General features: G+C 36.9%; 1 protein-coding gene across 10 annotated transcripts in view; it reads left to right on the top strand.

Moving 5' to 3' along the window:
- KIF21A (kinesin family member 21A) overlaps positions 1–26,030 on the top strand; it is an 88,311-nt gene that overhangs the window by 51,630 nt on the left and 10,651 nt on the right. For 2 of the 10 annotated variants that reach the window (XM_027640000.1, XM_027639999.1), the window contains exons 12-31: positions 780–818; positions 3,030–3,114; positions 3,291–3,408; positions 4,556–4,744; positions 5,659–5,858; positions 6,244–6,351; positions 6,841–6,909; positions 7,020–7,231; positions 7,909–8,062; positions 8,420–8,617; positions 8,952–9,053; positions 10,879–11,044; positions 11,551–11,571; positions 15,417–15,477; positions 15,694–15,748; positions 16,773–16,990; positions 21,013–21,123; positions 21,667–21,795; positions 23,377–23,415; positions 25,411–25,547. In XM_027640000.1, coding sequence (XP_027495801.1) covers positions 780–818; positions 3,030–3,114; positions 3,291–3,408; positions 4,556–4,744; positions 5,659–5,858; positions 6,244–6,351; positions 6,841–6,909; positions 7,020–7,231; positions 7,909–8,062; positions 8,420–8,617; positions 8,952–9,053; positions 10,879–11,044; positions 11,551–11,571; positions 15,417–15,477; positions 15,694–15,748; positions 16,773–16,990; positions 21,013–21,123; positions 21,667–21,795; positions 23,377–23,415; positions 25,411–25,547 — 2,411 coding nt within the window. The remainder of the gene's footprint in view (positions 1–779; positions 819–3,029; positions 3,115–3,290; positions 3,409–4,555; positions 4,745–5,658; positions 5,859–6,243; positions 6,352–6,840; positions 6,910–7,019; positions 7,232–7,908; positions 8,063–8,419; positions 8,618–8,951; positions 9,054–10,878; positions 11,045–11,550; positions 11,572–15,416; positions 15,478–15,693; positions 15,749–16,772; positions 16,991–21,012; positions 21,124–21,666; positions 21,796–23,376; positions 23,416–25,410; positions 25,548–26,030) is intronic. The other 8 variants (XM_027640002.1, XM_027640001.1, XM_027640007.1 and 5 more) reach the window with 8 other exon arrangements.

The raw sequence follows: 26,030 nt of genomic DNA, 5'->3' as shown, positions 1-26,030 counted from the left end.
AAGAGGAATAAGTACAGGGAGAAATACTAACATTTTGTCCATCTCATTGCTTCTGGTGCATGTTTTTTGTTAATTTATTAAAAAATAACAAGCAATGATTGGCATGTATTTTTTGAATCCCAGAAAAACAAACTGCAGTCTTCTACTTTGTATTTAAAAACAAACAACAAAACCCCAAACAAAAGAACATTAATGTAGTTTGAAGGTTTTTTTATGAGTTATATTCAGAATATATTATTTAGAATATTAATACAAAATTTTTCTTATTTCTACTTTATATTACAATATCTTATCAGCATATATAAAATCAGTGTGTATTTTTTTTTTTCCTTATATATTCCTGAGGATTTATAACTTCAGGTCAATGGCAGTATTTGCAATTTTCAGTATTTTAACTGCCAGTTTTAAGTGGCAAAAGAGGAGAAAGCTTTTTCTAGAATTAGGAGATCTTTAAAATTCATTATTAGAAATAATTCTCAAAGTGAAATATATTGTTTAAAACTTCTTCCTTTGTGTAACTTGAATTTACAGTTGTTGACAGTAGTGGATTAGTTAATCTACAAATGCTTCTTCTTTGTTTTCTGTTTACTTTCCAACTGTGCAAGATATATTGCCTTTTTTCTACTTGTTGTCTCTTGATGGTATCTTTTAAAATTTCATTTTAAACTCCACAAGCTCATATATATCATTTTTTTACCTTCTTATCACTTTTGCTTTTCACTGTCTGGTTTGTCCTTCATTGGCTTGGCCTTCCAATACTGTACCTCGTGCTTTTGAAGGCTACAGAAACTTGAGGAAAGCAGTCAAGAAGAAAGAAGGTTGGAATATTTCCCAGGTTTTTAATTACCTGTCATTTCAATTAACTGGTTGTCATACATAAAAAGGAGTCGGGTAGATTCATAGGTACTTCAGGAGTAGTTAATTTGGGTTTTCAAAATTCTTTCTTGTGTTTTGACTTTCAACAAGTGTTCTAACTGGAAGAAACCTCTGTTGTGGAATCGAGGTTGACTCTGGGATTGCAGCGTTTAGCAAGCTTTTGTGGGGAGGTGGTGCCTTTGGGAATTCCTGTAGAATTAAGTAAATTTCTTTTCTTGCACGGCCTGTATGGAATAAAAGGCAAGAGGAAGGTGCAGTAGTGCATACAGTATGAAATGTCTAGCAGGCAGTATATGACAATAATAATAATTTTGGCATGTGAGATCAAGAATGTCTTGGACCTTCATAGCTCAGTTGTCTGCTTCTTTTGTTTCTGAAAGCACGTGACTGAAGCCTCGATCATTCCTTTCATTCAGTTTCAGCCAAACCAGTAGATAAAGTAGTAAATCATAGAAAGCAGTAAAATTGAGGACTCTAAAAAGAGAAATATACTGTGATTAAAAGTGAAAGTAAGGGAGTTTTTATTTTTCTGCTGTCTTCTTTGATCCAAAATTCATGCAGACAATGTGAATCCACAGATTAGTATCACACACATTAAGCTGTACAGTTCTGCCTGGGAGAGCTTCTGGCTCTCCTTCCTTTTGTCTCTTCCCTTTCTTAGGCAGAACACATTCTCTGCAGTGATGAGCTCTGTGCTATCTGCAGGTGGAAGGGAAACTGTGAATTTACCTCAATCTGCATGAGGATTGCAGCTAAGATCCATCATTACTTAGTCTTAAAAACCAACATAAAACATAACATGTTCTTTGCTGAGGGAGATGAGAATCTATGGAAATGAGATTGTCTGGCTCAGTGTTCCCTGTTTGGCATTTTTTTTGTGTACAGATCTGGTTAGGCTTTTTAATTCCAGCATCCCCAGCTTTCTGGGGTCCAAGCAAAAATTTTCTGCCTTGTGCAGCTCATCACTGTAATAAGTGGGGCTGAAGGAACCAGTTAGCACCGAACAGGTTAAAAAGTATTATAACAAAAAAATCCAATGTACACAAAAGAACTGTGTTACTCAACTGGCACTTTTGAAATTTGAGCTGTTTTAAGGGTGGTTTTAAAAGTGTCACTTGACAAATTGTAGTATCTCAAATCTACTGAATATTTCTTCTCACTGCACTGAGTATTGGATTTGTCCAAGAGTTAGATCTTGAGTCTGAACTCCTTTTGGTGTCAGTGGAGGAAGAAATGCATTTCTAGTTACAGTGCCTGATCAGTGACAGCATGTGACTTGCCAAAATTTTATGCAACTGAAGTTAGTTGAGGTGGATTCCACATTATGGAATCCTAACCACATTTTTTCATTATTACCCCCTATGCGTCTAGCCTTATTCTGTCATGATTTCCCATCCACTGGAGATTTGGGTTGTGCACAAGTATCTCTAGAATGACTGACACCTGGTCTGTGATAATTTGCAAAGTGACATTGGTTTTTTTGTTTTGTATTTGCATGTGATGTCTTATATGTGCACTTAAAAATGTTAAAACTTGCCGTAATGGCTAATACACCAAACCTTTAAAATGAAACAAAAACAACCCCTGCTGTAAACCCTTTTTGTTGCATCAATGCCTATTTTGAGCATTCCCTTGATGTCCAAGCAGATAACTTTGATCAAAAGAGTAGTTAGTTTTAGTACGATAAATTAGGATATTATTTAAGGTTTATATATACATTTTCAGACTATTCTAAGCACAGTAGGCTCTGTTATAGCTTGAGAGTGTAGTAATACCCTTAATGTATGTTGTACTTGCACACAATGTTCTTTCTTTGTTTTGTAAAAGCTACTCTGGGTACACTGCAACTTCCATGCAAAATGAGTGCTGCTGTAGTATGTGGAGATGGGTATTACAATTGCCCCAGTTGTGCAGTATGCTGAACAATGTGTAAATCATTGCCATTACTTTGCAAGCCAAGATTAAGAGTAATTAGGCATTCTTTTATTATCTGCAGAAGTTTGGAAGTTGTATTCTACCCATGCCCAACACCTGTATCTTTTTCTAACTACACTTTTGTTTTCATCTTTATTTGGAATTAAAACATTGGTTGGGGGATGGGAAGCACATGTCATTTCAGTCTGTGAATATTTTGTGTCTGCCTCTTCTACTAGTGTTAAAGAGGATAACACAGATAATGAGCAGGAGAAGAGAGATGAAAAAGGCACTTCGGAGAGAGAGAATAATGAATTGGAGGCAGTAAGTATTTAGAAGTGTTTGGTTTATTTGTTTATTGTCTGTTTAAAGATTTACAAGATTATAGAAAGGAAATTCAGAATGGGTCAGGTGAATACTGCGGCTTCACAGTGATAGTCACAAGGGATTGGGAGATGGAAAAGCTTGGATGTGCTTCAACATCTTTGTATGTTTTTTAGGAGGAAATTCAGGAAGTAAGTGATCACGAGGATGAAGAAGAGGAAGATGATGAGGATGAAGATGACATGGAAGTTGTTGAAAGTTCAGATGAATCAGATACTGACTCTGATGAAAAAGGTGATGTCAGTGCAATATTCTGTAGAATTTTACAAATAATATCTGTCATACCTCAGGTTTTAGTAGGCAAGATAGCCTATTGTCAACCAACTGCCCATAATTCTCTGTGAATTTTATGTCCAGTGAGTAATTTTTTTGGTTATGTGATAAAACATGTAATAGATAGCTGATGAAGTGTCCCTGTTACTGGCTTTAAAACTGACCAGAGACCATCAGGTGTTCGATAACATATTTCTTCCTTGGTTAAAATATCCAAAGTGTAAGGTTTAAGTACTGGATTATTTTTATGACTCTGGACTAATCACCAAGGGGATAGCTCCTACCAGCTAATTTGGAAATGGTAGAATTTTATTTAAAAGGCTAAAAGTCCATCAGCCTTCCTCATTTTTGTGTAGCAAGAGTCAGAAACAGAATCATCAGCAATTCTCTCATGTGAATCAGGGCAAATGGGCAAACCAATGTTGGTTTCTTCTTGTCACACAAACCATTATCGGGAACCTGAAAAAGAATGATCCTTAACTGATATCTTTATTCTAGAGCACATAATCTTAAGACAACAAGGGACCTAATTGGCTAAAGAAATTAATTCAACTTTTATGAATTTGTTATATTGGTTAGTCCTTTTTCCTTGCTTTTTCCTCCTGCTTTTCTTATTCCCTTCACCATTCCACTTCTACGACTGAGATGGTTCCTGTCTTCTTAGAATCCCGGCTGTATGTTTCTAAGATCTAGAGAAGGGAAAGTCTCCCTTTGGAGTCTGCCAGAAGTCAGTTTTTCCTTTTATAACCTGCTGGGTTTATGAATGACAGTTATTCACCAGCCCTCATGTATGGCTGAAATCTTGCAACTTTTTGTATGGGGAAGGACAGGTTGCTGGTATTCTGATTTAAATGTGAGTAATTACAACATAATTACTGTGATCCAATGTGAGATATCTTTCCCTGTCTGTTTCTCAGTTCTAGGATTGAGAGTGTATAAGAAAGAGACTTTAACAAGAATTGCAAATAAGAGTTTTGCTTGCTGCATTGTAGTTTGCGTAGAATTCTTCTAAGCACAATTCACATGGCAGCAAATGACTGAGATTGCAAGGAGTATCTATATTCATGTGATTCTTGCTGTTACCTTAACAGAAGTCTTTTTATTTCAGAAAATTATCAAGCTGACTTGGCAAATATCACCTGTGAAATAGCCATTAAGCAGAAACTGATAGATGAGCTAGAAAACAGCCAGCGAAGATTGCAGACACTGAAAAAACAGTATGAAGAGAAACTAATGATGCTACAACATAAAATTCGAGACACTCAGCTTGAAAGAGATCAGGTTCTTCAAAACCTTGGTAAGAAGTACAAAATCATTGATCTTGTGTAAGCTGTTCAAGTTGAACTGTTTGCTACTTCCTTTATTTTCTTTTTCAAATGTGATGAGAAATTGCAGAAAATAGAAATAGGTTTGTATCCATAATGCTAGTGTATCATTCTTTACTTGTTCTAGTTTCTACCAGAATTAGAGAAAAAATTTTTGGAAATATACTGCTACTGACAGGTATTTGATTTGGTTGAATAAGTATTTTTAGTTTTCTAGGAGCTCTCATTTTAATGTCATCCTTGAGATAGTTCCTGAATGAAAGGTGTTTTCCTGCTTTCTACTCCCCACTTTCTTTTTATATGCATAAAAATAAAAACAAGTAAGAGTGATCTTTCAGAGATGTTCTACTGCCCAAACCTTTTGAATATATAATAGTATTGAGATGAAAAACCATCTGTGACTCAGGAGTCCTAAGACACAAAAACCCTGAACTTTGGTAGAGTACTGAGGAAAGTATTTTGGTTTTCTTTTTTAAAAATATACTATATGTGCTTTATAGTTATGTACTTTATAAACTTTTGCTTTTCCCTTACTCCTTCAACTTTCCCTTTTGATCAGTGTCAGAAAAGGAATACTTGGCGTTTAGGACTGTAGTTATACTCTTGTACACACGTGTGAACAAGGATGTGTATTTGTGTCTTCAGGTGCTCAGATTTGTTGTCTAATGCAAAGAAATCAGAGGAAAGTGTTAATACTTGATCTCTTATCCCAGAATGCATACAAGGTGGAAAGTTCAATGCAAGAGAAAGGAACTAGAGACAAATTAGTTTTTTTTTTTTAAGGTATTGCAGATAATGCTAAAGCAGAGGAAGCAGTCATCTGCTGTGGCTGGCAAAGTGAAGATATCCTGAACAAAAGCAGATTAAGAATTCCATTTTGTTCTAGGTTCTGTAGAGACCTATTCAGAAGAAAAGGCAAAAAAAATCAAGTCAGAATATGAAAAGAAACTCCAAGCCATGAATAAAGAACTGCAGAGGCTTCAAACAGCACAAAAGGAACATGCACGATTGCTTAAAAATCAGTCTCAATATGAAAAGCAACTCAAGAAACTGCAGCAGGAGGTGACAGAGATGAAGAAAACAAAGGTATATATTGGTAAATTGAAATGTACAATGAGTGTTTACTGAAAATTGGGTTGAAATCTCCTGTGTACCCATCTCCCAGATAACTGTTAGCTGCTTGAAAGTCTGAAAATAGAAAAGTTATGAGGACTGTGCTATTCTTGGAGGAGAGGGGTAGCTTTTAGGTTTAATGAACAGAAATTACGGTATCAAAAATGCAGAAGCTTGCACAGCTTATTAGCTGTTATTCAGCACTGAGTGAAAAAGGCACATTAGATGGAGGAGGTAAATTGCTAAAAGCATGTAATATACCGGAAAATGACGATTTGAAGAAGAAACTCTGTATGAGTGGGGGCAGGAAGCAGCACTTCAGTGTGAACAGCTTTTCTAAGTGACAACCTCTTTACAGGTTCGCTTGATGAAGCAAATGAAAGAAGAGCAGGAAAAAGCAAGAATGACTGAATCTAGAAGAAATAGAGAGATTGCACAGCTTAAGAAGGAGCAACGCAAACGAGAGGTGATTTGACAGATAAAGAACTTTAGTTTCAAATAAGCATCTGTCATTATGATGTGCGTCTGTTTGCAGGCACACGCCCTGTGTACACACACCGAGGCAGGCATATACCTGCATATTTTCACCAGCCAAAATGCACAAAATTTGCTCTGACTTCTATGATAACTCAGTTTCTAGCTTTAGGTGATAAACCTTCTATTTTCTGTTGTGCTTATTGAATGTGTATATCAATGTTATTTTATTAGTGAGTCTTCACAAAATTCTTTCTACCACCTTGCTTGCATGTAAGTATTCTTCTGTTAGAGAACTGATACAGTGAAGCACTAACTTTCATTCTCCCTAGAAAGAGCAAGAAGCAATTGTGACTTGACCGCTTCATGTCACAGCAATTTTGCAGATTTGCATTAGTGTGTAAATGTCTGTTTTTAATACAATACAATCTTTGTGGCAGATAATGGAAAAATATCATGTGCTGCTTGTATTTTTTCACAGCATCAACTCAAACTTCTGGAAGCTCAGAAAAGGAATCAAGAAGTGATCTTACGTCGCAAAACTGAAGAGGTATTGTGGTAAAACAGCAATTAATCTTTGAAAACAGAATGATATTGTACTGCTGTAACTTAAAATACAGTTCTGGAAAGAGTTAATCATGCCTTTGCACTCTGTTTCAGGTCACGGCCCTTCGTCGGCAAGTAAGGCCTCTGTCTGATAAAGTGGCAGGGAAAGTAAGTCGAAAGCTGAGTCTGCCCGAGCATTCTATGCAGGAAGCAAGTTCCAGCTTAGCAACTGAGCACGATGGCTCCAGAACAGCAGTACAGCAGAAGATGAGGATTCCTGTTGCTAGGGTTCAAGCATTATCTGTAACTGCAACAAATGGAACAGGGTAAGGATTCAAACTCTTTAGTACTCCCTTAGGAGAACTGAAAATTGCATGGATTTTCTGGCAGATAATGTTTAGATGATACATGTTGCAGCAGTTGTTATTTGTCAAACTGTTGTCATGTAGTGCTCATAAAATGGGCACTTTACCTTTATCAAAAGCAATGTTACTTTTCTGCGTTTAAGACAATGTAGAATAATATAAAATGGCATTAAAGGACAAGTCTCATAAACTGGATTTTGAAATTTTGAGTTTTTTTAATCTACTCCTCAAGAAAAATGCCCTTGGTGGTCCAATGCCAGCAGCATTCTTAAGTACAAAAAAACCTTGTTGGAAAATGCAGTTTAATGTATTAGGTTTACTTGTGCTCTTCCACTATGGTTTAAAGCAGATCTCCTTTTTAAGTAGGGAATAACTCCTAGGTGGCATTTGAATTCAATAGTGTGTCATAAAAGATGCTGTAGTGTATGATACCTGTTTTTCAAGTGCAACATATTAAGGTGCAGTGCAGTTCAGGGCTGGATGGAGGTAGCTGTCTGGTGCAATGAAAAACTGCAAGAAATTCTCGTGAAATTTTAAAGTTGTCTGTGAAAAATACTCTGGCCTGATCATTTCCATATTCAAATTTATAACTGGACTACTTTAGACTTAGCTGTATGTTTCTCTTGAATTTATCACAGAAAGAAATATCAGCGGAAAGCAGTGACAAGCAGAGTTTACTCCTCAAAGGCAGCCAGGATGAAGTGGCAGTTACTTGAACGCAGAGTGACTGATATTATTATGCAGAGGATGACTATTTCCAATATGGAGGCAGATATGAACAGGTTACTTACGGTGGGTAATCTACTGTGCGCTGTTGGCTGTACCACTGTATTAAATAGAGAGCAGTGCAAGCATGTCTGCTGTAAATGAATTGTTGTTGTGGTGGCATTGGCAAAGTGCCTTGGAATCCATTGCAGTCAGTGAAGACACTCTTGACTCCAGTAAGCATTTGAACCATGGGATTGCTGTGCCTAGTAAGAAATAAAAAGCACATTAATGTGATCATCTGCAAATACATTACTGTATTCACCTGTGTAGCTTCTTCCCATAGAATTCATGATATGTGATAAAGAAAACAAAAAGGCACTTAAATACCCTAAGGTCTTACTAATTCCTTTTTATGTTATATTATGTCTTTGGGAAAAATAGCAACGTGAAGAACTTACAAAAAGAAGAGAAAAGCTCTCAAAGAAAAGGGAGAAACTCATCAAAGATGGTGGCAGTGAAGCAGATAGAAATGTCCAAAACATAAATGAAGAGATGGAATCAGTAACTGCGAATATAGACTACATTAATGACAGCATTTCTGACTGCCAAGCAAATATTATGCAAATGGAGGAAGCAAAAGTAAGCCAAGTATTAATGCAAAAATGGTAAAATGGGGACAAGAAACACAACTGTGTTAGCCTTGAAAATGTTCTCACTTAAAAATTATTTTTGGTTTGTGTGTGTAATTACTGAACCTGGAAGTGAAAATTGGTGAAAGCTTTTGTGTGAAGTTTGAAATAAGACTGTTTATACAATTGAATTTTCATATCTGAGTTCTAGTGTCAATAGTGTAATGCAAGTTTAGATTGCAAAGCATTTAAATGTCAAAAGCTGATGTTTTCTAGTCTACTGGCATTAATATAATTCTTGGGACTTTTTCACAATCTGACTGTTTTTATTGTTGCACCCACAGGAAGAAGGAGAGACCTTGGATGTAACAGCAGTGATTAATGCTTGTACTTTGACAGAAGCTCGATATTTGCTTGATCACTTCCTCACGATGGGTATCAATAAGGTAACGTGTTAAGTGAAGTACCCGTGTGCCAGGACTGTGGACTGTGCCATTAGCAGAGTTGTGCCAACATAAAGACTGACCAATATGCATTAGATAAAGCAAAACTGGTCAACACTACTTAGTCATGCTGGTTCTCAGCATGAAGGCCCTTGAGATCTATCGTCCCCTTCAATTTGTTGCCTGATTTTCAATCTGCAGTAGAGCCAACTTCATTGTACTGGTTACCACGTATTGTTCCTATAAGAGCACTAGCTTTTTGTAATCAAATAAATCACTTTCTGTGTTTTTAAACAAACTTCTAAAGAATGCTCAGGATCTCTTTTTAAAAGACTGGCTCAACCGCTTTTGTAAAAATATGAAGCTTTAAAAACTTAAGTTATATATTGATGCATGGCATACTTTACTCAGACTTATACTTTTGAGTAGAGCAATAGGGACTTTTTCTGAAAGCCTTGGGGAGTAATATTTTCAAAATGAGTGTTTGGCAGCTTATAGCCCTGTGCACACATGTATCATATTCTCTTGCTGCTGCTTTTGTTTCTGTCTGGAGAACAGTACTCAGTGTCATTGAATCAAATGAAATATTTCAAGGGTATTGAAATGATCTTTGATCAATCCCACTGACCAATTCTCTGTTCTTTTTTTGCATTCTTGATTCATCACTATGCAGGTAATCACAAAAGTTTGTGGAGAAAAAAGATGACAAAACTGCCACAATCACATTGGCTTCGGGAAATTTCAGTCTTTTGATATTTTTTCAGCCCTTGGAGGGGTTTGAATGGATCTTGCAACAGAGTTAATATGAGAAAAGTGCCTCTGACTTACTCTGTTAACAATTTTTGCTTATTATGATAGAAGTATCCATGATATGAAGGTTTCCATCATCTTTTTGATAAGTATCATGTAGAAATACTGAAGATTTTTTTTTTTTTTGCAAAATTGGTCATGCCTGCTGTCTATTCTGTTGTTTGTTTTCATATGCAAAATGTGTCTATTGATCTGCAGTTTTAGTTGAATCAGAATGTAATATGTAAGCTGGTAAGGCTACACTTGTTTCTCAAGTGCTAGCACTCAGAGGCCTCTGTTGCCCTACAAATCTTTGAGAAGATGTGTTGTACCTTCATTTTTCTCTACTGTTTCTTTTGGAATTTGAAATTTGGAGATCTATTTGGAAAACATTCTCTGTAAATTTCTTTGGCTGTGTTTTCTACAGCTGAAAAATTCCCACTAATCCACGGGTCTAGGGAAGTTCCCTTAGAATGAATTCTTTCGTAAGTTAGGCCATGAGATCTTTCATCAGAAGCTGAAAGTTCACCAAGTGATTGTGTAGGAAAGATTATGTTTCTGGGTCCTACCCCATCCCACCTCCAACTCCCCTCTCATTCTTTATCACAGAGTATCATGGTAATAATTTTTTTAAAGAAAGGACTTATTTGAGAAAAGTGAAAGTGTGGATTTTTCAGATGCTTGGTACTCTTAAATGAATGCCAAGACTCTGAATTGCCCTTGGGAGTCATATCCAACTTAACCACTAGATGCATATTTGCAAGGCAGTCTGAGGAATACAAGTTAACTGAATGATTAATGAGTCTCTTTAAAAGAAGAAAGAAAGAAAAAGACCTTTAGTTGATGCCTGATCTTTAGGATATGAAAAGAAGGTTGCAATATACACATTGTTTGTGCTTGTAGTTTTTAAAAAGTTTTGACAGTTCTCATTTTGTAAAAAAAGAGTTGTGACAAAACATTTGCCATCTTTCTTTCTTTCTTTCTTTCTTTCTTTCTTTCTTTCTTTCTTCCTTTCTTTCTTTCTTTCTCTCTCTCCTAGGGTCTCCAAGCAGCTCAAAAAGAAGCTCAGATCAAAGTTCTTGAGGGACGCCTTAAGCAGACAGAAATTACTAGTGCTACTCAAAACCAACTGCTGTTTCATATGCTAAAAGAAAAAGCTGAGTTAAATCCTGAACTTGATGCTTTTCTGGGTCATGCTTTGCAAGGTAGTTTTGTCATCTTGTTTTTTTGAATAGTCAGCTGCATGTCATGTTTGCCTTTCATGCATGCTGTACTGGGTGTTCTAGACTACTTCCTCTCTGAATAGATGCTGTATTATAACACCATATACTTCACAATTGATGAGCATGTATGACATTTTTAAGTATACCCTTTCAGCAATGAAATGTAGGAAATTGTTTTTTTACTATTGAGATTTTTTAAAATTCAAATAATCTGCTTGTTATTTTTACAGAAGACAATGCATTTACAACATGGAATTGTTTTAACATGTGAATGTGAAATTCTAAATATTCAATGCTATTCAGTTATCATATGCTAGTGATTTTGAACATAGCATTTTATATCTGTTACGGCATCTATTCTACTTCTCATGAGATGATATAAGAAAAGTTTAGAATACATTTGGGTACTTTTGTTTTATTTCTTTTTATAAATGGATATGTTTTGATTGGAATGTTGCTTTTTTTTCCTTGTTGCTGTATTTACACAGACCTAGATAGCATACCACTAGGTAAGTATGTTTAGCTTTCTGTGTACTGTACAGCTGCATGAGTTACTAATGCATTCATGTTCACTAACTGGTTCATCTTAGAATTTGTGAGTGTGTGTGAAGTTTGCATGAACTGTTTTGTAAATGTACTCATTATCATGAGCTTACAGAGCATTTCTTCCTTTCTGAAACCGTCCCCAGCACTTGTGGTAGTAGCCCTCGTGGTAGTTAGATTTGCCACATAAGAAGTGAAGACAGTAAGCAGAACTGTATTTCAAATTTATAACTTGCTGCTTATGAACCTAAAGTGTGTTCAGCCTACAAAAAGCAATTTCATGATATACTACTGCTGTAGTTGTGACAAATTCTACTCATCTTTTTAGGTCGAAAAAAAAGGCAATTCTTAATGTGCAATTCTTTTGCAGATAGCTGATTCTGTAATGTAAATATTATGCAGAATGCAGGATTATATCTCACTTTTTCAATTAGGATTAAGTTACTGACTTCACTGATTTTGAGATGTGTTTTGTTGTTGTTGCTTTAAAATTATTCCCAAAAGAATTATGCTTATTTTTCTCCCCTTGACAAAATTGACTGTGTTTGAAACTTGAAAAAAATATTCCTGGTATCAGTCTCAATTCCTTTTGTATTGTCTTATGCTGCTTTTAATCACATTATGCTGTCCTGTGCTAGTTTGCATAGGCATCTGAAACATTTCAAAAGCTCAAAATTACCTGAAAGTATATAGCTTATCATCTAGAGATGGTGAGAACTTTGCTAGCTTCCTGTCAGGTGACACCAGAAGATCTGTGTCAGGGAATCTTGCTGCATGCAGCCAGTTATTTATTCAGGAACCTCAGTGGTTTGTAATCTCACAGTGCATCTAGAATAGACCTTCAGTGTGTCTGCATGTTCACTCCTGTTGGAGCAATGTTTCTTCAGACAGCATTGTATTTTCTTTGCTCTGGACAGTAGCTCTATTATCAAAGTTTGTGTAGAGTATCTCATTAAAGAAACTTTTTAACACTTTGCAAGCATGAACTAAGACTTGTCAAATATCTAAGCCACTCAGGATTGTTCTAACACTATAGGAAGGAAACTTCACCATGGGTGTATCTTGGCTGAATGTGCCGTACTAACCTTGGTCCAAGTTGAAATTCCAACTGTCGATAGTTCTATAGATCATTAGTGACCCAACCTTTTGAGCTGCAGGGAGTTCATGCCATTGTAGTGAGGCTTTGACGCTGGGATTTCCAGCTGATTAGCTGGCACTCTGTTGCAGGGGCTTCCTGTTAACCTGACACAGTTCCTGCAGGTAGAAGTGTGGGTGGCAGCAGATCCCGAGACCAATTTCACCAGGATGCCTGACTGACATCTCAGTGGTAGAATGCAGCCAGTCCCATCCCTAGAGAGGGGTTGCACTTCCAGGGGTTTTGTGAATCGCTCTTTTCATGCTTACTTTCAGATCTGATACCTTCAAAAGTTCTTAGCCATTTGAATACATTTGGCTTGAAAAAGTTTGAACATTCCCCAGTGTAGCTGTGCACTTTCACTCAAGTGTAAACTAAGAAAGGGTCTAGTCTGCAGGAAAGTACATCACAGACTCAGATTTTGACCTGAGTGGGTTTTCAGTGCACATCTGCCTTGTTTGTGGTTGAACGAGCTGCCATTCGCTGTCCCATCGACTCTTGTGAAGAGTTAAAATGACCATGAAATTGACTTTTGAGTGTTGCTGAAGTGACTCCTTCCTGAAGAGTTGTGGGAGCTGCTTTTCCTTCCCACCTATGACATATGGACATTCATGGATGTGACTCATAACCATCTATGTGCAGATCTTAAGAGGGCTGGTCAAATGTCATTTCCTCTGGATGAACTGTGCTGATGTATGGCACTGTACTGGTAGTGTCCAGTTGCCACTGCATGAGGATGAAGACAAATCATCAGAAAAGTTCTCCACTGTTCTGCAATTACTGGTTTACTAGCAGTCATCCCTGCTGCTCCTTGCAGGCAGTACTGCCTTTACTAACTTTATTGCTCCTTTCATCTCTTCTCACTCAGGACTTCTTGCAGAATCTTGCTCTTATCTTGTGTTGATTCTGTGGACTGGTTTCTATCTTGGGGCTTTGGCAGTCTTCCTGTGCTGAATTGCAGACAAACTGAAGAAACACATCAGGTCACATGAGTGTGAGCCTACAAATAAAATCCCATCTTTTGTGGTCATTCCACACTTTCTCCTTAGTTACCTGTAAAAACAGATTGCAAGTTCTTTATGAGAAGGAGATGAAGTAACATCATTCTAACAAGAAACCTATATAAAATAAAGTGCCTTTATTTTATGGATACTACTTCTGTCTTCCTAGAAGGAGCAGTACTCTAGATCCCCTCTTCTGCAGAAGACTAATAATAATAATAATAATGTGTATTGAAAATGTTTAATCTGGGCTCAAACCCAGGATGGAACAATAAAAAAAGAAAATCTAGAGTGCTATTCCTGTGTCCCTGCTTTCTTTATAATATTGTTGTATTTCTGATAATTAAGGTTACATTACTAAGATTAAAACAGCAATTGAGTACCTCTGAAGTGCATTGTTGGTGTTGGGTCTAGATTGATATATGGTTTTGACTTTTTCAGAAAACATGTTTAGATGCAGCATACAAAAACAGGCAGTATTTTCCTTCTCTTTTCTTCATTCCTTCTCAGAATTCAGCTGAAAAAAGTATCTTCCCTCCCTTTCTCCACAGCATGAACTTGCACTTAAAAACATATACATGGACAAACATGTTTTAATATGGGTTACACATATATTGGTTCTATGCATTGTAAGTGGTATCTGCTTTCTGGAGAAATGAAGTAAAAAGACTTAAAGTGTCTCTAATAGTAAAGAGGAGATGTAATGGAAGGTTATTTAATCCTTCAGATTTCTGGAGTATGTTCAAAAATAAGGGACATACATAACACACTTCTGCAAGCAATGTCCTTAAACTGTGCTTAAAATGTATTATTAGAATAATATGCAAGTCAGGGGATTCGCTTTGCCAGCAGTCTGGAATTGACTGTACATGTGCCTTTGACTCATCGTCTCAGCCTAATGTTTTGCACTGTTTGCATGCAGACATGGTAATCATATGTTTGACAGCATTGATTGCATGCTGGTTTTGTCTTTTGTGGCAGGTGTGCATACCCATTTTTACTTCAAGAATATTTCTACTGAACAGCTTCCATTTACATTTAATCTCTTTTAAGGAAGCAGTTCTATAGTAGTAAGTGGTAGCATCATCCTCTTCTGAAACATAAATGCTTATATACTAATAAAATGTTTGCTTCTTGTCAGCTCAAAGGGTGGCACTCTGTATAAGCTCAGGCTGAGCCTTAGCTCATTAGCTAGTTAAAAATACAATTTTCTTTTTTGTTATAACCAGGCTGATTCTGTCTTGCAGCAAGAAGATTAAAAAAAAAAAAAAAAAAAGGAGAAACAGACATCCTTACTGTCCACTGATTTACATCCCATCTCTTCCATGTTTTGTAGTTCGTTTTATTTGCTTTATCTGCTTTCTTACAGATTTTCTTCTAGAATTTCTGTTTTTCTGTCATCTCTGTTGTCTGCTACAATAGATAGAGGACCACATTTGGCACAGTGTGCCTAGATGTATGATTTATTGAGACTGTGTGAAAAAAATTAGTTTAGATGCCAGGAAAATTCAATGGGGACTGAATAGAAAATAGTCAAGATATTTTGAAAATCTTTGTCTCTTGTACTCCATTCATCTACATTCAACATAGTCTGAGCTGTTTTGTATAACACTTACAGCCTTCACCTCCTGATGTAGATGGACACATTAACATTATTCTTTTGGAAATTTTCCAGAAAATTTGGAAGATAGTACTGATGAGGATGCCCCATTGCATAGTCCTGGGACAGAAGGAAGGTGAGCAAATCTTTGTTATCAGGTAACTGGATCTTATTCTAGAAAAATTACTGTAATTTATTCTTTTGTAATGCATTGTGCATCTGCTAGAAAATACCTCTGACATTTTTTCATTGTACTTTGCCCACAATTTCAGTAGAAAGAAAGAAGAATAAGAATACACATTCTGCAAAAATATCGCTCGTTTCTAAATGTGATGTAATCTTTTTCTTTTAGTTCATTATCTTCAGATCTTTTGAAGCTTTGTGGTGAAGTCAAACCCAAAAGCAAGGTAGGATGTACAATGATGATAATAATTCATCTAAATGATTTCTGAGTGATTCTATGATTCTATAATAATTCATAATTACCTTCTGGACAATGTTCCTTAATGTCTTTAGGGCAAAGCAAGAGCGAAGACATGCAAAAGGTGAACTGATGTATTCTTCATTTGATTTGTGTGCAGTATGGTGACACTCCTCTCTGAGAAGCAATGTTAAAAATAACTTTTTCAATATTTTTGGGCTAAATTTTTAGAATTTCAGAAAGAGATGTAGTCTTCCAGTTATGTACACTCCAAACTGGTGTAGTTTTGCAGATTAGTATTACTTAAGGCCACAGTTCCATGTCGATGCCAGTGGGAACTGTGAACATGCTTATTGTTTGCAATTTGCTTGTTTATGAAACAAATAAAAGTTTGACCTCCAGGCTCTTAATTACAGTTGACATTGGAGGAATATCTCTAGGCTGGCTGCAGTTTAATATTAATGGTAGTGGGAACTGGAAATGTGCACTGATTGCAGTTTTGCTTCTGTGCTCACAGGAGCATAAGCCAAGTTTGCAAAGTAAATAGAAGCTTAGCCTCCACTTTTCTAACTGCAGTTGGCTTTGGAGGAAAATATCTATGTTGGCTGTTGCATTATTGGTAGCATTCATTGGTGTGCAGCTATTTGGGCAGTTAAACTGAGTGAGTTTTGTCTGAAAATGTCACAAAATAAACATGTCATTTTTGTAATGGCTCTGTTCAGAGTGGATCTTTGTCTTCTCCACTGGCCTGTCTTTCCCCGAGGAGTAGATATTAATTTCACAGTATAATCGCACTTAACATGTACAGTCAAATCACTGTTTTATGCCATTGAATTTGACTTGCCTCCTCTGAAATCATTGGCCAAGAGTAGAGGTGAGCTTCTAAATTTAGTTTCCAAAGGCAGTTGCCAAGTGATTGAGGGGGATGCTAATTGCTAGCTAGTGATAAGCTTAAACGTAGCACTCTTGACGCATGTTTAAGTGGCAGTTTGGTTTTTATTTGTCTCCAGGCCCGCCGGAGGACCACTACCCAGATGGAATTGCTGTATGCAGCCAACAGTGATTTAGTCTCTGACAGTAGTGCTGCAGACTCTCCTTCGGCTGGCTCTCTTGCATCAGTTGCAGAAACCCAAGAAAGCGGGATGACTGCTGACACAAATGATACTTCTGCTAGGGACAGAGAGTTTATACCCCCACCATCTGGCTTACCTTCTAAGATAGGCAGCATGTAAGTTTGGCCATGCTGTACTAATTATCCTTTGCTTTTAAAAAATGCATGTTGCCAATTTCTTGTAATCTATTATTTTAACTTTACAAGTGAGGTTGATATACTTGAAGCCTACTAAATAATACTGACTAAGCTGCTTCTTTTCTACCATCATCACTACAGAAGGTATAAATACAGTGTTGTAAGTACTGTGGTTGTTACTGAAGATGTAAGTTTTGTTAAGTTGCTTTGTAAAATTACTGTAACCTTGTTCTACATAGGGGGAAAAACCCATCTAATACCTTGAATACTTTGCTGTATTAGTGCTATAGGAAATGCACATTCTAGAGAGGTAGTGATAATCTGCTTAAAACAGCAGAGAGATTAAAAAAAACCAAAACCCTACACCCCAAAACCCAACCCAAACTTATATAACGTAGTATTTCTATATGGTCCTAACTATTAGGAAGAACCTTTCTGTGAATTGTCTTGTGTGGACTATGCTTAAACTGAAGAAGTCCATGCAGCAATAGTGTATGCAAGTGAAAAGTTGAAAGAAACATGGTAGATATTATGAATCGTCAAAAATCCTTTCTGTTTGCAGGTTGCACTTACCTGCAGAACAGTCTTGCTAATTGCAAGTATCACTTGATTTGTAATAGAACTAAAAATATTATTTTTGTCTTTTTACTTTGGGGCCAGCAGGTGTCTCTCACATGCACTCTTTTTTTCTCACTTGCTGTTCTTTTTATATCTACCAGTATCACTGCTGATTATTAGCCATTCACTGCTAGAGACCTTTTTTTGGCTTTTTAAGGTACTAGCTCCTATACTGCACAAACTCATATAGATTGAATGTGCTTGCCACATTCAGTGATATGGAAATGTGTCCCATAGCTATCTTCATGTTACAGGTTCTGAAATTAGGCATCTTTCAATATTCATCTGTCCTATTTGCATAATATTTTTACAGCAATCTCCATCTAATGTACACTTGCAATTTGTATTATTTTTACTATGTATTTCTGGCATGTGCTTGAGGTGGCAATCATGAACAGTAAAACACTGCTGACAGCAATTATTAACCCTTGCTGATGGCTTCAGTGCACTTTACAAGTAGAATGTGCTTGGGAAGAACGCTCTTGAGGGTGAGGTTAGGTAGAAAAAACCCACTTGTTTCAGCAGTTAGTGTGAGATGCATAGAGACTTTTGAAGCTTCAACATCTATAACGTCAAGTGTTATGACCTGGCATCCAAAACTCAGGTAATACAAACTTTTGCCTCACTCCATTTTCTAGAATGTATCCATGTATGAGAGTGAGCCAGCAATGAGGCAAAACAGGATTTTCCCAAAACTGTGTTCTGCAAGCATTTGAGAGTTAGATGCTGTCAATAAATCAATTCAATCAGCAGTAGGTCTCACCTTTTTTCATTTTTTATTGATCATGTTTTAGTATATAAGTACTCCAAAATTCCTACAATCAGTTTGCAGTGACTTTGTCACTGCAATGTAGATGGTTTTTCAAAAATAGAAGTCCATGTACTTTATACAGTATTGCTGGTTTTGCTTGGTCACTGCTCATAGTTGAAGAAAGCTTGTCTTAGTGAGCCATCTGGCCTTCCCGTATGGACCTGTGGTTCCATCATCTCTCTTGTAATAAAATATATTACAATATATTGTCCAAACACTTCTTGAACTCTGTCAGGCTTGGTGCTGTGAGCACTTCCCTGGGGAGCCTGTTCCAGTGCCCAACCACCTTTGGGTAAAGAGCCTCTTTCTAATATCCAACCTAAACCTCCCCTGACACAACTTCCAGCCGTTCCCTTGGGTCCTGTTCCCTCGGGTCACCGCAGAGAAGAGATCATGAGGAAGTTGTAACTGCAGTGAGGTCTCCCCTCAGTCTCCTCTAGGCTGAACAGATCAAGTGACCTCAGCTGCTCTTCATGCAGCTTCTCCTCAAGGACCTTCACCATCTTCATTGCCCTCTTTTGGACACTTTCTAGTAGCTTAATATTTTTCTTATATTGAGGTCCCCAAAACTGCACACAATATTCAAGGTGAGGCTGCACCAGTGCAGAGCAAAGCACCTGTTCTTTACAACTATGCTTAGGAATTCCATTCCAGCAAGACAGCTGAATAATTTTTATTTTTATAATTTTTAATGATAATTGTTATAATTTTTTAGAAAATATTTATATTTTACAAAATATTTATATTTTATAATAATTTTTATAATACCTGCCTATCCAGGCTTTCAAAAAGAATTCATAAAAGGATCATGCTCTTCATACCCTCTTCTGAGGATGTTCCACTGTGGAGTCAAAGATGGAAGACTCAAGGGGCAGGTAGTGAGCAAGTGAAAGCTGGTTGCATGTCGCAATATGCAGGATTCCAGTGTGAGGAAGAGGAGCTTGGGCTCTAGTTTCTGGTTTGGTTTATTTTATCTAGTAGCTGCACAGTGGACACATAGGCAACCCTGGCAGTAGACACTATAACCCATTTGTCATCCTTGTTGAAAGACCTAGGATCATCCTGATTCATAGGATTTGCCTTGTTACTTCAGGATTTTTGCATTCCCAAATGCATTCTGGTCCAGCATAAAGAGAGGAAGGGAGTGTGTCCTGTTCCACCTTTTTTTATGTCCTTTGCAGAGTATGCCTAGGGGTAAGAGCCCTACACAGAAATGGATACTCCAGCCGTGAGAAGGGTTAAACCCACCTTTTAGTAACTTAACTGCTAGGCTTTTGTGCAAAACCAGACAAGTTATCACTTATCCTCCTTTTTCTGTCACTTGAAGACCCCTGGGAAGCTCTAGGGTTGGCATGCAGTTCTTGGCACTAGGTCCTACAGGTCCTTCACATTCCAGTTAGGGTTTGTGATCACTGGAGACGGTTTCATCTACTTAAGTCAAGTAGCTGTTCTTTGTTGTGCTGTCCTTGTTAAAGGATTTTATTCTGTATTCCAGTCCCCAGGTGGATTTTATATAGCACAGGCTTCCTCTCAAGGGAAACTGATACAGCTTTTCTCATGCAGAGAAGTTGCAGCTGTACATATCCAGAACCGGTAGAGCTCTGAGACAGGATGGTAGTAACTATGTCAGGCATGTGGCCTGCCAGCTGAACTTTATCTGCTTAATGAAGTTCTGTGGAACAAAAGCACTTCCAGAATCTGCTTTGTTTCTTTTAGTGAGTGTTTCTGGTCCTCATATTCATACAAAAAACTCTAAACACTCAAAACTAGGATAAACCAAGGCAAATACTGCTTTTGTGATTGTTCAACTAGTGAGAAATACGAGTTCAGAAGAATGGAAACCATTCAGATGTCTTTTTTTTTTGTCTTACTGTGGTGAAATGATGACATTTGAGTGTCAGCTTTAATATTGCCCTCTTGATATTTTTGCTAATTTTAATGGGGAATAAAAGGTTGGGAAAAAGGCCACAGAGACTGTGAACTGGAATTATTTCAGAGGAAGAACGAGAGAGACAAAGGAGGGATGGAAAGCAAGGGAGAAGGAAAATGGGGGACAAAGAAAAACAGCGTTATTATAGTCAGGTTGCCAATGGAAAGTACATTTTCTTCATAATTTTGAATCTTATACTGAAACACGAACATGTTAATGGAAAGTTTCATTCATGTATAAGAATCAATCTGATATCTCTGTTCTTCCTGTCTGTAAATGGTCTATTGTAGACGAAAATGTGGAATCTGAAATTTCAGAATTTCCATGACCATAATTTGAGATGCATACTCCACTGTATTTCTTTTAGTCCTTCTCTTTTATTATTGAATTAGTAAATCTCCTTTGCATATTCAGTATCTGACTCTATATGTTGATCAACTGTGAAAGTTAATAAACTTGGTATATTTTTATATTGAAGTGTCAGAACAAGTTTATAATCCTTAAAGTTGCTTTCAAGAAAGGCAATAATAGATTAAGAATGGTCAAAAATTTGAAATCTTACTGGGAGAATGACAGGTAATGTAAGAAAAGCAAGTTTTGTGAAAGGGCCTGAAAGTAAGATAACGATTGCTCTTGCTTTAGTTCCAGACAGGCATCTCTACCAGAGAAGAAAATACCTGAGCCTTCACCTTTAGCAAAGAGAAAAGCCTATGAGAAAACAATGGAAAAGCCAAAGACAAAAGAACAAAAACTGTAAGATTCTTTCAAATTTATTTACTCTGATGTATTTTAAACCTTGAATTTTCTTGAAAAATAATCTGTATTTTTCTATTTCTTTAAATCTAGGACAGTTTTTATTGTTGGCAGTGTTGGCACTCATTGCTCACCTTGTGTTTGGTGTGGTTGTTTGTTTTATTCCCAGATTGCTTTTCTGCACAAAATAACTCAGGAGCAGAGCCCTGAGAAAATGTCCTTTGGAGCATTTGCAAATGATTTTTTTTTTTAATTAAAGTCATCAATTTCTCTAAGACTCTGCAGCTTTATAAGAATTTCTTTGTTTTACATACTGTATGTTTTCTGCCTGGAGCCTTCACTTTTAGCACTTAAACTTTGAACATTGTGCCACCTTGCACTCTGCAGTCTTAAGCTTATTGCCTTCTCTGGGAAATATCTGTAGCTAGTATTATAATTTTATTTATTTGCTAAAGAAAAGAGCATCTAACATTTGAGGCATGTTGCATTTAACTTCTCTAACCATTCATAACCTCTTAAAGAAGATGTTCTTTTTTTTTGTAGCTCAGATTCTGGAGCCCCAGAGGCTAGTCTGTCACCTCCTACTTCCCCACCAAGCCGGCCCCGTAATGAAATGAATGTTTTTAGTCGTCTTACTGTTTCTCAGGGAAACACATCAGTTCAGCAGGATAAGTAAGTTACAAAGGGAAGCCTCAGCCCCCAACCAGGGAAATGCAAAGTGTGCTCAAGTTATCAGTGTAGTGTCTGGTAGAAATTTTGCCCTTCTGCAAGACAGGAGGAGATATTTCTCATGTTTTTGAGTAGTTTTCAAAGAAAATATTTTAAACTACCATGGAATCACTGTAAAAATTCAAGAAAAGAAATTTCCTGCTGAACCTTGTTTCCTGTTTTCTAGGCCATGTCTGGTATTTGTAGTTTTAAACCCAAAATAGAAAAGAATGGTAGAATTCTTAGATGCATGTGTATTTGTGTGTGTTTACATTTGAAAGTAGGTTTTAGGTGATAATTTAGAAAATAGTGCTTTTGACAGTTATTCAGTTACTCCAGCGTTGCTTGGAGAGCTGTCCTAACAGCACCCTGGAGGATGGGATGTTGAAATGCCTAGAACCCAGTTGATAGAGATTATGCAAATTATCAAACAGACTGACTTTAGGAGGTGATCTGCAGGAGTAGATGATATTCATATCTGGTTTCGAAGATATTCATATATTGTTTAGAAGAAGTAGAACTCATTTTCCTCATATTAGGCATCTGTTAGGAACCCTACTCCAAATGGCAGTGGACTTTACTTGACTAGAATCTTTATTGCAGGTTTCATTACTGGTCCAAGTGTCATGCAGTGCTTATGAACTACAACTCAGATTTGAAAGAAACCTTTAGTTCTAACTGTAGCAAAATAAGAAATTACTCTTGTCTGTTTACACTGTTGGGTTTTATTCTAAAACTTGGTTTTTTTCAGTGGTCTATAGCCACCACATACCAAACAGTGGCTTGCAAGATTTTCAGTAACTGTGCTTATAATTTCTTTATCTTAGCTATGTTACCTTTATCTTATTGCTAACTCCCACCTAACCCTTTTTGTTTTCTCTGAACTGACCTTGTAGTTAAATCGAAACTGCTGAATCTGTTTGATTTGAGTTGAAAATGAAGGACATCTTAGGACATAGTGCAAATGTTCATATCTTGGGAAAGTGTTGTCTTGTATGTTTTCTTGGTTTTTTATTCTTAAACGTTTTTGAAAATGAGAGGTGAAGGATTTTGAACTTAAGATTGTTCGCAAATTTCTGTTTTTATTTGAGTGGGCTATCATATTTAATATTTATATCTCTATGACTAACATTTTACACATTTCTTCTACACTTAACAGGCATTGATGTTCTGAATTTCTTTTCCTTTTGATAATTTCAACAAGCACTATCTTACAGAGGTTAAATTATGCATCCGTCTTCTCCTTTTACGTTTTTGCCTTCTGTAAGAAAATATTGGGGAAATAAGAAATGGCTCAGCTGGTGTTACTCAGCTTCTGGAACTGAAACAGCCTACCAGTGTAGCTTACTGCTGAGAGTGATATTTTAAGATAATTATTCTGTCCCCCTACCCTGCTATATACCCTGAGCAATGCTGCGTACTGTATGTGGATTTGCATTGCTTTTCTGAGTTGGCCATGCTGTTGTTTGTTCTTCTCGTATGGAGGCGTTACTTTGCTGATACCTATATTCTTTCTCCTCACAATTCCACCACTGTTGATTGTAGGTCTGATGAAAGTGATTCCTCTCTGTCGGAGGTACACAGGTACTCTCTCTTTCTCTTTTCTGTTTTCTTGGCATCTCTCACTGAAGTTATTCCAGTTCTTAAGAAATTTCATTTTGCTGCATGATTTTTCCTGTTACTTGTGCATTGTTTCTCTTTGCTTTTGCCAGGACATTAAGAATCTGAGATTTTGGTCAAGCATGTCTCCCTCTCTCCTTTTTAGGGTGGTGGTTTTTTTTTTAATCACTGTTGAGCATGTCAGGTTTTTTAATTTTAAGAGAAATATCATGTAAACCTTTCCTTAGACATATTCTTTCTCTCTTCATTTTCCTCAAAAAAAGAGAAGCAGACATTTTCTTATGTTTTATCTGCTTCTCTCTTTCTTTTTGTTTTTCTTTTTCCATTGTGTGCTTTGATCACTAAAAATTAAATCCCAGTGCAAATAAAAATGAGTAGTTTTTTTTATTATGCCTTTCTGACAGAACGCACAGTGGTTTAAGAGATAAAAGGAACGTCCCCACTCATGTTCTTGTGACTTAGATACTCAGTGAAAAATAAGTTTATCAAGAGGAGGGCAGTCAGAGGACTGCTAATAATGTGGCTTTGTCTGGTCATTGTAGCAGTTGTATCTTTTTTTTGTCTTTTGATTTTAGAACACTGCACATAGGTAGATAAATAGCTCCAGGACATGTATTTTACATGGCTTGTCACAGAAGTGACTTGAGTGAGAACAGCAATAGCAGTAACTCAGTTTAGATGATCCGCTAGGGAATACTATAGAGAAAACCATGTTAGTTTTGTGTGGTGGTAGAAAACAAAAGCATAGAGACCTAAATTATTAAATAGGAAATTTTTCCTGTTTTCTTGAAAACATAAAAAGGTGCATATTGAAGGGTGAATGAATGCCTTTCCAAAATGAGGAGGTTAATGTCTCACAACTTAAGGCACTATTAATATTAGCAAAATCTATGGAAGGATTGTTAAAGAGTAATTAATTATATGAAGATATCCTGAGCAGTAAAAATGTATAAAATAATAATTTCTAAGACTGTACTAGATAAACTAGTGAGTTGTCACAAAGTTAGCTTTTATCATGAAGGATTTTTTCCTTTCTATAGGAAACTTCTAGGCAATATTGTGGAATTTCTACATTTTCCTAAAGCATCTGACACTTCTTTTTGGTGAGATAGGGCTATGTTTCCTTAGTTCCCTTTCTTCACAGTTATGTGTGTAATCCCAGAAGAGCATGACAGAGAGTCTTAACTGCAAGCTGACCAGGTCACAGCATTATGTTGCATGTTTTGGGCATCTCCTTGAGTCTTTTCTACACTTCACAGAGATTAATGGGATCCCTGTGTGTGTGCAGTTGTATGCATGGGATTTTAGACTGCTAATAATTTTGTTTGGTGATGAACTGTGAGGGTTTCTTTTCAGGCTGAGTTACTCTTTTGGTATCACCATAGAACTAGTTACAAATCCCCAGGAAGATTGCTCTGGGGTGCCAGCACTCCAACATTTCTTTTTGGCCATTTGAGCATGAGTGTGTTGTCATGTATGGGGTGTAGTGCTAACCTTCCTCAGATACAGAAGTTTATGGCAGTTCTCCAGGTCTGCACATAGAAGGCAGGTTATGTGAAATGCATGCTGAGCTTGGATTTGACAGTGTACATTACATTTGCTCCATTTTTCAGATGTGCTGTCTAGACTTAGATGTCTTATGGTTGATCTTAGGCATCCTAAAGCTTTAAGCGTCTTGTTATTTTCAACATTATGCAGAATTTCCCATGTACCTAACATTCAGTATCTTGTCTTTTCATTTGTTTGTTTTTGTATGTGATTTCCTTTAAGTGGTAGTCCAGAGTTGACAGGTGGTGAAGCTAAATAGTAAAAATCCTTGCGTAGTTTATGAAAGGCATTCAGCTGTTCTGCCCTCACATGTAAGAAAACTAGATTAATTTCTTTTCCCTACATGCAAGTAAATTAGTTTTATCTGTGTCTGTTACTATGCCCAACTCACATTCTTTGTTTTTATTTTAGGGGGATAATTAACCCATTCCCTGCTTCCAAATGCGTTCGATCATCCCCGCTTCAGTGTATCTATACAGCTGAAGGACATACCAAGGCTGTGCTTTGTGTTGATGCAACTGATGATCTTCTCTTCACTGGATCTAAAGGTTGGGCAAGCTCTGTGCACCTCTGCTGCCTACAGAGGCTGCTTGGACAAACTTGGGGTGTTGTGAAATTCTCAGTTTGTGCTTAGTGCTGTAAACACTGGAAAATTGTAAAGGCCCATTTCTGAAGAAGGATTTACAGTAGTTATCTACAGGTTTTTAATTCCAGTGTGTAGTATTTAGCTGCTTATTTGTAGTGGAAAACTGCAAAAAGAAGTAATATTAACATTTGTTGAATGATACGATGGAACCAATCATGTTAACTTGTGCACACATGATGTGCAATGCAAGGTAATAGCTTCAGTGTAGGGGTAGAGGTGCGAATTAGCATAGTTTTGCCTGTACTGCACAGAGATTGAATAGAGTCCTCATGTCATAGTTGATCCTTCGAGCCATCTTCTTCATCTAAAGGTATTTTCTGCCTCCTCTGTGCATCTCATTGCCTGTCCTTTGTGGTTGTAAAAGCCGTATGGCTGTTGTGGGAGA

Source organism: Corapipo altera, unplaced genomic scaffold, assembly GCF_003945725.1.
Source record: "Corapipo altera isolate COAL_440 unplaced genomic scaffold, ASM394572v1 1b, whole genome shotgun sequence".
NCBI lineage: Eukaryota > Metazoa > Chordata > Aves > Passeriformes > Pipridae > Corapipo > Corapipo altera.
This window is presented reverse-complemented; position numbering and strand designations above follow the sequence as displayed.